The 13,215-nt window shown below is 36.0% G+C and overlaps 1 protein-coding gene across 1 annotated transcript; it reads left to right on the top strand.

Moving 5' to 3' along the window:
• Window positions 1-4,947: 4,947 nt before the first annotated feature.
• On the top strand, window positions 4,948-8,026 carry LOC103713210 (zinc finger protein NUTCRACKER-like). The gene is made up of 3 exons (XM_008800053.3): window positions 4,948-5,626; window positions 5,730-6,126; window positions 6,684-8,026. Exons 1-3 carry the CDS (start codon window positions 5,527-5,529, stop codon window positions 7,558-7,560), a joined length of 1,374 nt encoding a protein of 457 aa, XP_008798275.2. The 5' UTR covers window positions 4,948-5,526; the 3' UTR covers window positions 7,561-8,026.
• The last annotated feature ends 5,189 nt before the right edge of the window (window positions 8,027-13,215 follow it).

Raw genomic sequence — 13,215 nt, 5'->3', positions numbered from 1 at the left:
CATCCTCTTAGCGACAGCATGCTCATTGTTATCCAAAGAAGAGCAAAAGATGATGACTACATCACTTGAATGATATTTTTCAGTGGAACTTGCAAGTTATTTCAGCATTATTCTACAAAAAATACAAGATATAGAAGCAATAAATGTACCATAAATGTTCCATTCGTTTTCCCCCCTCCAGCTTCTTTGCCTGCACTTAGCTGCAGACCTGCAGTGAGTAACGGTCATTACACCAATCAAACGTATACAATATTTCAAGTTTCCACACAACCGAAGCATGTATGGACCTTTAATCTCTCTATCTTCAATACAGAGCGACTGCTCTGTGTCCTGCTTCACTTGTCATAAGGTCCATCCTTCCAGAACCAAGCTAAAGAAGATTCTTAGTTTATCCCCCTTCTTTCTCCCTTTTCTTCAGGTTTCTTTCTTTTGAATCCTGTCTTTGCTTTTCCATTCCATCTCATCTTCTTCTCTAGCTAGCAAACATTGCAAGATATTTACTAGCCAAATTTTCAAGCTTTGAACTTAAATTAAACATTTAATTAGCCATGGATTTAGAAATGTAGAAAGCTTCTCAAACAAATCAGCCTGAGATTGAGAGAGTACTATTTGCATCCAAAGTTTTGTTTCTTTATCATTGAAGACTGATCTGAAACCTTCTAAACCATTCCTAGAAATTGATATACAAAGGAGATGATATCCCGATTCTCATATGTTTTAAATTCCTTTATGTTATCACTTAGCAGGTTCATGCTATAAAAAAGAATACAAGTATCATAGGATGCCGTGCTTACCTTTGGCTCAAGGGACCGTGGATCTGAAATCTCATGCCAGGTATTTATTTGAGTATTAAATTGAATTAGTGTGACAGGCTTCTCATAGAAAAGAACGTTTATGGCAGGAAAAAAGTTGCACCATATTATTATAACCATGCATGCATATCACAGTGGTGGAGATAAGGCCATAAAATAATCAGAGCACACATATTTAGCTGTACTTGCACACGATGTGAAAGCTATTAGCAGTGGTTGCCGAGGCCAATAATTTAATCAACCGACATTATTTTTACTCAAGTTTTTAGTATAGATCAAGAAACTAACCCAAAAATCTCACTGAGAGAGAGTCTGCCTGAGAAGACCCATGTTAGCTTACTGGTTTCAGATATATTTGGATCCAAAACTGATAATTTGGGCACAATTTATCATATGAGTAATCTTAGGGTGTGTTTGATTTGAGAATTAAATGGCCATGTTAGTGCGATCATGTGGAGATTGCAGGAAGAAATCAAAAGTTAAAGTATCCTATCTTTTTAACAAAGTAAACCAGTCTTAGGTTTTTGTTCTAAAAAAAAAAAAAAAGAATTGGTTGTAGGTTGAGTAAGCAAGATATAAAGAGAAAAAATGAAGAATTTATTGTGTAGAAATTTTCAAAAATGGCTATTCTATCTTTAAGGAAAAAAAGCTAGCTGCTCGAATGGCTACTTGGCTGAACAAGGTGGAGCAAATCGGTTAAAGTTGCCTCATTCCAAATTAAACTCAGCCACCTGAGGGGATGAGGTTGTGTCTTTCGCTGCAAAGAAAGGTTCACCTTCCTTTGCGCGAATTCACCATTGGATCATCCATTGGTCACTTTGAGATCTATACAGATAGATGAATGATAGAGTTCAAGAAAGCTTCCAGTGGATTCATGCGAAGGAAGATAAATCTTTCTTTCGTGCGAAAGATACGAACCCAATCGCCTGTGTCAACCGCACAAAAAATTCCTTCTGCCACATGGTATGAGGGAATTGGTGTTGCTAGTGGTAATTATATATCATTCCCTATTTCCTCCACCAACAGAGATTTAGATTAGCAGCCTTAATCCAAAATGGCCTAAGTTGGTGACCATCTAAATAAAATCCAGTGGACCAAACCAATGCAGGACCATTTCACCAGCTCTTTTGCTTTACCTGCCTGAACATTTTTTTTTTCTGGTGTCTTAGTCATATGCTCAACCTCACCAAAGAACCAAGAAAGGGAATAAAGGGTTCCATTTTGAAAGTGGATGTTTTAAGAGGGACACGTTCATGCCTTGGTCTTCTGAAAAGATTAAAAAAATAAATCACTCAAGGCACCTCTTCTCTGGGATTCCTTCACAAAATTAACAGTTGAAATAGCCAACATCCGCTCCACTTCCCAACCCAAAACAAGCCAAAAGAAACAAACATACTCTTGGTGACAAAGGTTCTCTTTTTCCCAAGCCCCTCATGTTTTGAGACTTTTATACTCTTTTAAATCTCTCACAACCTTGAGACAAAGATTCGGGAACAGTGGACCCTGGCATCATGAGCAGTAATTCTGGGGGTTTGGAAAGGAATCTGGTGTCGGCAAAGATGTGGGTATTGGAGCTTGGGGCCTTGGGGGAGGAGAGAATATTCCAAGGGCTAACAAAGTCCAATAGCAACGGTCCAAAGAAACACATGCATTAAAGAGCTCCCAATGCAAAGTTGATACACAAAGCATCATTAGACTATGATTAACAAGCACTGTACAAAAGTCAGCTCAGAAGCCGACGACTTCCCACACCTCCAAAAATTCACTATTTGTTCCAGCTGATCTTCTCCAAGACATGTTTCTTTCTTCTTACCTTCTTCACACCCAAGCATATTCCAATGGTTCTCCCTCTTAGGAGAATCAAAGTTTATTTAGTTCGAACTCATGGCTTTGGCTGTTATACGTAAACAGAGTTGGAAAGGAAAAGATTTCTGAAGAAGAAAAGATTTCTCAAAAAGATTTCCCAAAGTTGCATGTCTTCTTTTAATATTTTCATAGTTGTGCCCTAATCTTATAAAATAGGTATTTCCAGCAATGCAGTCCTCTATAAAGCTTACTTTAATCACAAGGAAACATAATTATCTGTGAAGTACAAGGATGTCAACTACAGGAACTAATACATGGAACCAGATCTAACATATATTTGGATTCACAATAAATACAGAGATTTTTGAAAACTTAATCTTGCTTTGCTATTTTTGTGGCATAAAGCTCCATTAAAGTTTTGATTTAGTAGTTTATCATTGGATATATTGAGTAAGTAATTTTTTGGATATTTCTAGTTTCACCATAGTGATGATGTGTTAATTTTTAAGAATATTCTAGAAAATTTGACGTGTTTATACACCTGAATTAAGAAATTTAAATATTAAACTAAATCATAACTATTTTATAATGAATAATTAATGAAAAATAAAACATAAAATAATGAATGATTAACAAAAATTAATTTTTTCTTTTTTTTGAGAAATACGTTGGGGGTTCACCACTAGCATTGAAGCAAAAATTGTTTGGCATAAGATTTTCCATAACGTGATGATATTTATATAAAAGAGGTTACAAATCAATGCATTTAAGCATTTCGAGCAATTTCCTAATGAATGGATAAAGCTAACAAGGAAAGTTCTATAGAACTTAGGTGCATATATATATTGGTGCTGTAAGTCGTTACATTAGCTCTAATTATATGTGATGGATGCATTGGCATCTATTTATTCCAAACTATATATGGACTGATCCCATGATAGACCTGCTTCATACCCAATGTGTTTAGATCCTCACGATCCATGCACAGTTGATGCCTGGTCGTGCTCATTACCACGTATCAAGATTTATTTACATTGAGACTTGGGTGGCCAAGCTATATATGGCTTAATAAGTCTTCATTTGCCACCGAGATAAATAATGCCACCATTGGAAAAATAAGACCAGAATACTGTGAGACCGATGGATTCATAGATCTCGGTCAAGGAGATAAAGGTGGCATTTGTAGACGATTATTCTCTCGTTGTCTTATCCATCGTCGTGTAGCCTCAGATTTGACAGTCTCCATGTTGGAACCACGTGCATGCCTTGTAGCATGGAATCAAAAAACTGTGACTCCCTCCCTCCTCTCTCCTCTTAAACAAATCAACTGATAAGTGAACCTTTTTTCAAAAAAAAAAAAAAAAAAAAAAATCTGACATGGTGCAATTTGTTCCTTAATCCCATGCATTTGGCCTCCCAATGTTTGGCTTTGAGTTAGTGAGAAATTTCCAAGGATTTGCATTGCATTTTTATGCAAACAGTAGACCTAGCTTGCTCCTCTATGTTAGTAAAGGATTTAAACGTGTGGTCCATGATTAGGTGATAGTTGCTGGAGTCCACTATTAGATGCATAATTTATCCAATGACAGTGTGTGCTTTATGAATATTGCAAGGAATGATCCTTGCAGTAATAATTCACTAGACAAAATAATCGATAATCATGAAATTTGATGAGGTAAGAGATACCGGCATGGAGCTTATTTTTAATGCTGAAGAAGCTTAGGTGGCATTGAACGGTTGAGGGAGAAGTATATGTCAATTGATATACATCAAATTTATTTAGCTATATATCTATTTTTATATAGTAATATTATAATTTAGGGTTAGTCACAACTGAGCCCAGCCCATGTGAATTTTATTTTAGTACTAGTTTGCAGTATACAAACAATCAACCACTAGCAACCCTTCAATGAAAATGATATACTAGCTTGGGAATCCTTATCCTTAGTGAGATGCCAATCAGTGAACTCATCTAGCTAATCAGCACTCTATTAAGTAAATATCGATGCATATTTTTTTAGCGTTTGTGGAGGAAGACATTTCTTTTAGAATTGATTTTTTAATTAGCTCACTTTGAAGAGGATTATAATTTCTATGAGTTTGAACAATGAGTATTTTTTCTCTCTCTTTTTTTCTTCTTGGGTCCATTGGGCATGGTAGATTAGACAAGCTTCTAAATGAAAATGGCTACGAAAAGATGCAGTGAGGCACTTGTTATACCATTAATTCTCCAATTTTGAAAATGGGAAATTAACATTTTCCACTCTAATTGGTTGATCATAGGCTCACAGGAAGCATTGCTCCTCGTGAAATGCCAATTCCACCTAAGGCCTAAGTTATATTTAAAGTTTCTTCTTTTTTCCTGAATGGCTTGAGACCCAAGATATTCCTGACAATCTAACCCCATTTCCCATAGCAATCTTTGAGAGAACTTTTGTTAGCAACTTAGACTAAGAAATTAACTCTCTCAACTTTGAAGCTTGGGTTGGTTTTCCTAATTTTTTTTATGATCAACAAAGATTACAAAAAAGGCCAACAAAACAAATTATGGGATAATCATTCCAAATGGGAAAAGCACCGAGGCACAGCTTTTGCTCCCACCTCATCATATGTGTCATCTTGCACCTTCGTCCCCCACACCCTTCCTCTATCTAATAGAACTGGAATCTTCAGCTAGCCTTCACTTTTCACCGCCACTCCTTAACAAATAATACTATTCTATTCATCCCAGAAGCCCTTCCTCAAGACCACCCCCATATAGGGAGAAAGACACACACATGCGCGAGCGCACAGACTTCTCTTTCCCTTTGGCTATAAAACATCACCTTAGATTTCCTAGTGGTTTGATACCCTTACACCAAGAAAAGAAGGTGTTCTGTTGTCGAGGAAGGAGGAAAGAGAGAAAAAAATGGCAGGAGAAGCAACCTCAAAGTCCTTACCACATGACCCAACTCAGGAACCCAATCCTCCCATCGCAAAGAAGAGGAGAAACCTACCAGGAAATCCAGGCAATGAAAACTCTTTTTTGTTTATTCTCATAGTTTCCTTCACAGTATTATCCCTCTCTCCTATCTATAGCTCTCATTGGTGACTTCATGTTTTAACCAGCAGATCCTGAAGCAGAAGTCATTGCCTTGTCTCCAAAGACCCTCTTGGCCACAAACCGGTTTGTGTGCGAGATATGTGGCAAAGGCTTCCAAAGAGATCAAAATCTCCAGCTCCACCGCCGGGGCCATAACCTTCCATGGAAGCTGAGGCAGAGAAGCACCAAAGAACGAAGGAAGAGGGTGTACGTGTGCCCGGAGAAGACCTGCATCCACCACCATCCATCGAGGGCCCTCGGCGACCTCACCGGCGTAAAGAAGCACTTCTGCCGAAAGCACGGTGAGAAGAAGTGGAAGTGCGAGAAGTGCTCGAAGCGGTACGCAGTGCAGTCCGACTGGAAGGCCCACTCCAAGGTTTGTGGCACGAGGGAGTACCGTTGTGACTGTGGCACCCTCTTCTCTAGGTATGTTAATTAGCCTTCTTATAGCCATTTATTCTACTTAAGACCTTGGTGTCAAGATTAATTACAGGCATGATCATCAAACTAGGGAAGCCACTGCAAGAAAGGTATGTGATGGTGTATGCTATTGTAACTAGCTAGTTAGCTAACTTGATTATAATAAACACACCAAGATCTCCTTCTGTAACTCTTGAATCCTGATGCATTTAACATCATAAGAGCCAATAATAAGGACTAAACCGATCAATAAAAATTAAATTGTTTCTCTTAAATTAGGGGGGCATTGGAAGAAAGCTTTATGATGGTGTATGCTAACAAAAACTTGTTAGCTAACCTCTCATAAAGTCCGTCATCATCATCATCTCTTTCTATCTCTTCGTCAGTCTGCTAGCTTTACAAGGGAAGGATAGGATAGAATCATTGCATCCATGAAGTAAAATTTGTTGACGATGTTACGAGCATAATCCATGTCCTCTATTGTTTCTCCCCACCATTCTCTTGCCTTCCTATTTATTACATTCTCATGAAGTGTTTGTGATCGATTCGCTCATGATAAACAGGAGGGACAGCTTCATAACCCACAGGGCCTTCTGTGATGCCTTAGCTGAAGAGGCCGCACGAGTTTCCGCGGCATCAAACATCGATAGATTGGCATCGATCAGTAATGCCAATTATCATTTCACTGGGGGTTTGATGAGATCTAACATGGTGCAGCATTTCCCTGCTATATGTAAGCCTGCAATGGCTGAACGCCAAGCGGGCGATCATGCTCTGCCTGGACTTGCACTCTGGATGGGCCAAAGACCTCAAAATAATCAGACCCTGAGCACTGATGGTAGTCTCTCCGCTATGCATCAAATCGGGCCAATGAGCATCTCAACTCTCTACAGTGATCCCTTCGCTTCATGCTCGAATGCTCAGCAACTCGACGGCCAATTAAGTTGGATATATGGTAACAAGCTGGCCTCTTCAAGCTCTGTAGAGCTAACAAGCACCTCACTGCCTACTAGTTTGAAGGAAGCCGACCTTATGAGTATTCCTTCCCTGTATAGCACTCAGCATCATCAGCAGTCCATACCGGCATCGGACAAGTCGGCAACTGCATTGCTGCAAAAAGCTGCTCAAATTGGTGCGACTTCCTGCGGTCCGTCCTTCTTTGGTAGCTTAGAGATGAAGTGCCACAACACTCAAGTCCAGGATGGTGGCAATAAATATGATGGTTTGCTCGATCCAAACCATCCGAGCATAGCGGCTAACATGGAAAATAGCCTAGAGAACATTGCCAGTGATATCACAGTGTCGAACCCATACAGCGATATGCACTCTGCGAGGCATCAGATGGCTCAAAAAGATGGTACAAGAGGAGGAGAAACTAGGGATTTCTTGGGTGTTGGGGTCCAAACACTCTGCCCATCATCAGCTAATGGATGGATTTGAGCATATTAGGGTTTACGACTCACGTACTTATCCGTTGAAAGAAAGTTGATGAGTGAAAGAAAAAGAAGTGGAAGTGGAGGTGTGGAGAGATTATATTATGAGCAAACTTTGCAGGGGAGAAAAGGTGGTATGAGTGCTTGCATGATAAGAGCTGCAAGGAGACGTGCCTGCAGAGCCCAATTTTATTCACCACTAAGTTTGATCAGCACTGGCAGGAGATCCTTGCATATTCTTTTGGACCCTGAAAGGCACTCCTTTTAGGATGCTACTTTAGTTTTCGGAGAAAAGAAGAAAAAAAAGGGGAAGGGGGTGGTGGTGGGGGGAGGGCAAAGATTGCCCTCCTTTTTAGCTCTATTATTGCTTTGTTTCATGGCTATCTTGGGTGTCTGTTCAAGTTCAATTCTAGTATTTTCAAAGTGGTACAAAGCTTGTTCTTTGGTTCTAATAAAATCATAGCCTTTAGTTCCACGCTTTTCTAGGTGCAAGCTAATGTGACTGCGAATCCGTGGTGCTTAAACAGACACTCTATGCTAGAGGATGCATCCCCCCCAAAAAACTATGTATTTTATTTTATTTAGAATGTATAATTTTTTTCACCACTTAATGTAAAAGTTAGAAGTCATGGTATTTTATATTTTTTATATGTAAATAGTATAGAGGTTATAAATCATATCTAATAATTCGGATTATTTATATAGAACCTTCGTCATTTAGTTTAGACTTGACTAGATCTGATTTAAGTATAAATTCATTTGAGGGTAGCTCAGTCTCTCTCTATATGTATATTTATGTATCTATGGAGCGCCAATTATATCCATACTACGGGTTCATACGAAAAAATATTGGGCTCTTTGCCATCCCATCAAAGCTTTCAGATCCGTTTAACTCAAAAAAAAAATAAGAGGAAAAAAAAGCTTTTGATGTAGTGGAGCATATGTTTCTGTAATTGACTGTCTAAAGGAAAAGCAATTGACCCGGCTGTTGAGATCCTCGGCATGGAGCAGATGATGTGATAGGGATGACCCACCAAGACAAGGCCAAGGAATCAGAGGGTGTCAAATGGCAAGACCATTAGGCATGGGACAAGGCATCAATGTTTCACTTTATTGTAGTTTTTTCTTTTTCCTTTTTCTTTCCTCCTATTATCATATATTACTAAACCTATACTTTTGGTGCAGCATTCTATAGGTGTGTGTTATCAATGTCTTAGGATGCATAAGCACTATTGGAACCTACAATTGTAACTAGCAAGCTAAATTTGTTGCTAGGTTTATAGACATCGATGCCGATCGGCAAATTACATGAGCACATATGTATTACTCAAGCTAACATTGTGCAAATATTGACAACCACTACTTACATATGCAAGCTATGATCGAAGCATTCTATGCCTTCACTTTTTTTTTTACTGTAAAAATCATAGCAACATTATTTTAGATATGTTGCCTTGAACTTTGCAGCTCCGGGCCTCCGGCCACACCTCACCTACCTCCCTTCACCTATTAGTAAAGTTAAACATTGGCATAATCCATGGGAAGTACAGCCCCTCGTCTCAGCTTTACAATGCTTTAAAAAATAATGCCTGACCATTACTTATTATGAAGAGATGAATATATCAAAATATTAAATCATAATCAACTTAGAATCACTTAAGATTATATTTGAATGTGAGAAGAACATTCAAGATCCCAGATTACATAAAGAAAGTGTTTAGCCTTTACTAAATGTGCATTTTAATTAGACAGCGCAGTACGTGCCAACTATTCATTATTTTTCTTCCTAATTCCAAATTGAAACCTATAGACAGGCTCCAATGAAAGACCAGGATGGAAGGTTTTTTTTTTTCTTTTTCTTTTTTTCTTTTTTTTTTTCAGGGAATCAGTGCATGTCTTCACGTATTAAAAAAAAAAAAATCTGGAACTCGTTCTCTCTATTAATTTTTTTTTTTTGTAAAATAATTTAGTAAGAGTAATTTAGCTTACTAAGGGCTCCTTCAGCTTGGGCCTCGTTTGCCGCATCGGGTCTTGTGTCTCATCTTGGGCGGAAGAAGTAATTTGATCTCAGCTTTGACCTACGAATAAAGATATACCTTATATTTAGTTGAGATTTTCAAATAAGAGAGATAGAAAAATAGCTTTTTTATGAAAATAAAATTCTCATATTTTATATATATATATATATATATATATATATATATATATATATATATATATATATAATATGGAAAAGTCTAATTCTCACAAGCTGAAAATTAGGGTTATTTTTTTTCAAAAGTGCACTTAAGTTTTCAGATGAAATAGGATAAATTTTTTTTCTTTATTAAGAATATAACAGATGTTTCACACAACTTTTTAAAAAATAAATGCTCAACCAAATATAAATTAGTTTGGAATGTGCTTCTTTTTTACGAGCAACCAAATATACAAAAACTATTTTCTTAAATATCATATACACAGACATCAACTTTTAAAAAAAAAATATTTTAGTAAAGAATTTTTTTTTTGGCCAACTAAATGAGTCCTTATATATAATTGTACGACTCAAAGACTCAAAGTGAGGCATGAATTAAGTGTGCTCCAACTTGAGTCCAACTATCTGTTCACTTTGCTTGAAGGGCGGTGGTTGGGTTGAGGACTAATCCTAACCTTTGCCCATGCACTCGTCATTGATGAGGGAGCATTATTTTGTTGTTTATCCTGTGCTACATAGACCAGGGAGTAAATTGGGAATACTTTGCTCAAAGGGCTTCATGCTAAATTTCCTTAAATTGAACCTGACCAGCCTAGGTTTGAGGGAGGGTTTTAGGCTTGCGTTTATTTCCATCAGCACCAACGCCTGCCAAACGAAATCCAACCATGCATTTTCGTCCTGCCATCGCAGCCCGTGATCCACGTAGTAGGCCGCGAGCAGACGATAGCCTTAGATTTCACTTAATCTACGGCCATAAGTCCACCCGTTCCCCATCCGGATTGGAGCCTGTCAAATTTATTATAAAATTTTTGCATCAATATCGTCCAAAAAATTTGACTTTGCGTGCATACATTTTTAAAATTTATATTTATTTCTACATCTTTATAAAATATTATTTTTGCACAAATATTCCTAATATAATGGTTCTTCTAACATCATTAATAAAAACCATATATATTTTAATTAAAAATAAAATAAAATTTTAAAATTATTTTTTTGTCGTCCATCTTGATCGCCTTATAAATGTTTTTTTTTCCACATCTACCCATTAAAAATATTTTAGTCATTTTAATTTGAAATCGTTAATTTTTTAACGACATTAGATGGCATGGGTACATATGAAAAAATAAGAATAAAAAAGAGTACAATAGCAAAACAAGTGTTTTATATGGTTATGCATGCAAATATTAATTTTGGAGGAATATTTATGCAAAATTTAATATTTAAAAAAGTATTCATGTAAAAAAAAATATATTTATATATTATTACAGGGGAATTCCGAGAAGTTTATTCTATTTATGGCCTATCGTTGTCAAGTATCCTCCTCTAAGCTGAAATGCAAGTATTGGCGACAAGGGTTTCATGGCATCAGCTTTTGTTACGTGCATGGATATTGATGCACTTAGTCTTAACGTAGTTGGATTATGGGATTCCTATTAAGCTATCATGCTTTTTTACTTGCTTGATAGACTTCGTTTTATTGATTGAACTTGGCTTGCAATCCACGTTATATTCAGATAATTTTACTGAAAAAAGGTTGACTTTTGTCGTGAATGATGGGAGCAAGCTTGTTAGTCAAATAAAAAAAAGAAAGAAACTGAATAAAATAGAGGATAAGAAAGCTTACTACAGATGAATCTGATATAATCAACGCTCGAGACTAATTGGCTAAACACAAATATTTTAAAAAAATCCAATAGGTTTCCAGAATGAGACTATGTCCAGAGTTGTCTTTATCCCAAAGAGAAGCCAGCAGCTTGTTGTGGTTAGCTAACTAAAGCAATTTGCTGCCAACGCAATCTTTGCAAATGAGAAATACAGTAAGGACCTATCTGGTTGGAGGTAGTCTGCAATGGAAAAATAAAATTTATATTATATTATCATATTTAGTACAAAAAATAGATGAGAGAGAGTAAAATAATGGTAGATGTTGTGTATATTTTTTTGAAGGTAAAACAAATACCATTAGAAAGATGGCATTTGTTTTCTCACATTGGATTACTGAATGAAAATAATCTAAAAATATTAATTATTGATGAAAATACCCTCACTTATATCATATTAATATTATATTAATTTTATTATATGATTAATATAAATTATATTGAAATTTATATATTATAAAATATTAATATTGATTAATAACTTTATAAATAACAATATCTTTAATATATTTATTAATTATATATTAATTATTAATAAATAATTAAAAATATTTATTAATTATCACTAAATCTAATATGAGATTTATTAATTAATATATTTATTTATATACCACTAATAAACCCAACCAACATAAAATAAAATAATATGAAACCTAACATACTAAAATTTATTTATAATAAGAAATATATTTTCTGATATGTATATAGAAATAATTTAAAATATATAAATTAAATAATGTTTATGCAACTTTGTGTATAACTTATCTAACTATATTTTAATATTCAGAAAAGCCAATATTGATGGTATTCATGTAAGTGGATCATAATAGCAAACAAATGAATTAGAAGAAATATTATCACTTGAATTGTTTATTTAAGGACATTGTTGGAAATTAGGCAATATCCTATATAAGATTACCTCCAACCAAATACAATAATCTTTTTCCGATGTTATTTTTTAGACTAATTTTTTTACCAACTAAATATAGTAAAATTTATTTTTCTCTGCAATTATTTTTTCAGATAAATAATTTGCAGAAATCATCAAATTATCTCAAAATCTGACGAGTCTTTTATTTTCAAGATTTTCCTTTGCATTTTATTTCAGCATTCAAGGCAATGTGCCTCTGCAGAACCAACGTTCTCTTACCTTTCTAGTTCCTATTTTCTAAAACAAACTATTACAGGAATGTTGCCAGGAAACATTGAAGACGAAGTTCCTCTTCAAGAAATTCTTCATATTCATCAAATGAGTCTCAACTTGAATGATTTGCTCTTTTAAATTTCCTCTCATTTGATCGCATGTATCTTCTTCAAGCATGTAATGCATATGTTCAGTTTGTATACGATCTCTAAGTTACATGAGTCACTGAACCTTCCTAAGAGTATATCTTTTATGTCCGTTGACTAGACGTCCAAATTTCGAGCCCCTGAGAGTTCTGACTAGCATTTTGAGATCGAAAGCTTGTACCATGTATCTTCTTCAAGCATGCTATGCAAATGTTCAGTTTGCCCTGGTCGGCCGGTACTAAATTGGCGCTGGAGTGACGTACTCACATGTTGATAATGAACCTAGTAGAAGAAACCCACGAGTCGGAAAGGTTACGCTGAAACCTACGGCCTGCATCGAATATTTTCTGATGGAAGAAGGGCCCACTGAGGGTTGCTATGCGGGTGAGGAACCCCTCCCCCCTCCTATTTTTGACCAAAAAAAAAGCTTGTACCTGATGAGCTTGATATCTCTTTTTATGCTGATAGGCATGTTTTTACTTGGCCTGATATTTGTTCTTATAATGTTTCT

Source organism: Phoenix dactylifera, chromosome 11 (genome assembly GCF_009389715.1).
Source record: "Phoenix dactylifera cultivar Barhee BC4 chromosome 11, palm_55x_up_171113_PBpolish2nd_filt_p, whole genome shotgun sequence".
Taxonomy (NCBI): Eukaryota; Viridiplantae; Streptophyta; class Magnoliopsida; order Arecales; family Arecaceae; genus Phoenix; species Phoenix dactylifera.
Note: the sequence above shows the minus strand (reverse complement) of the source record. Positions and strands in the feature narration are given on the sequence as shown.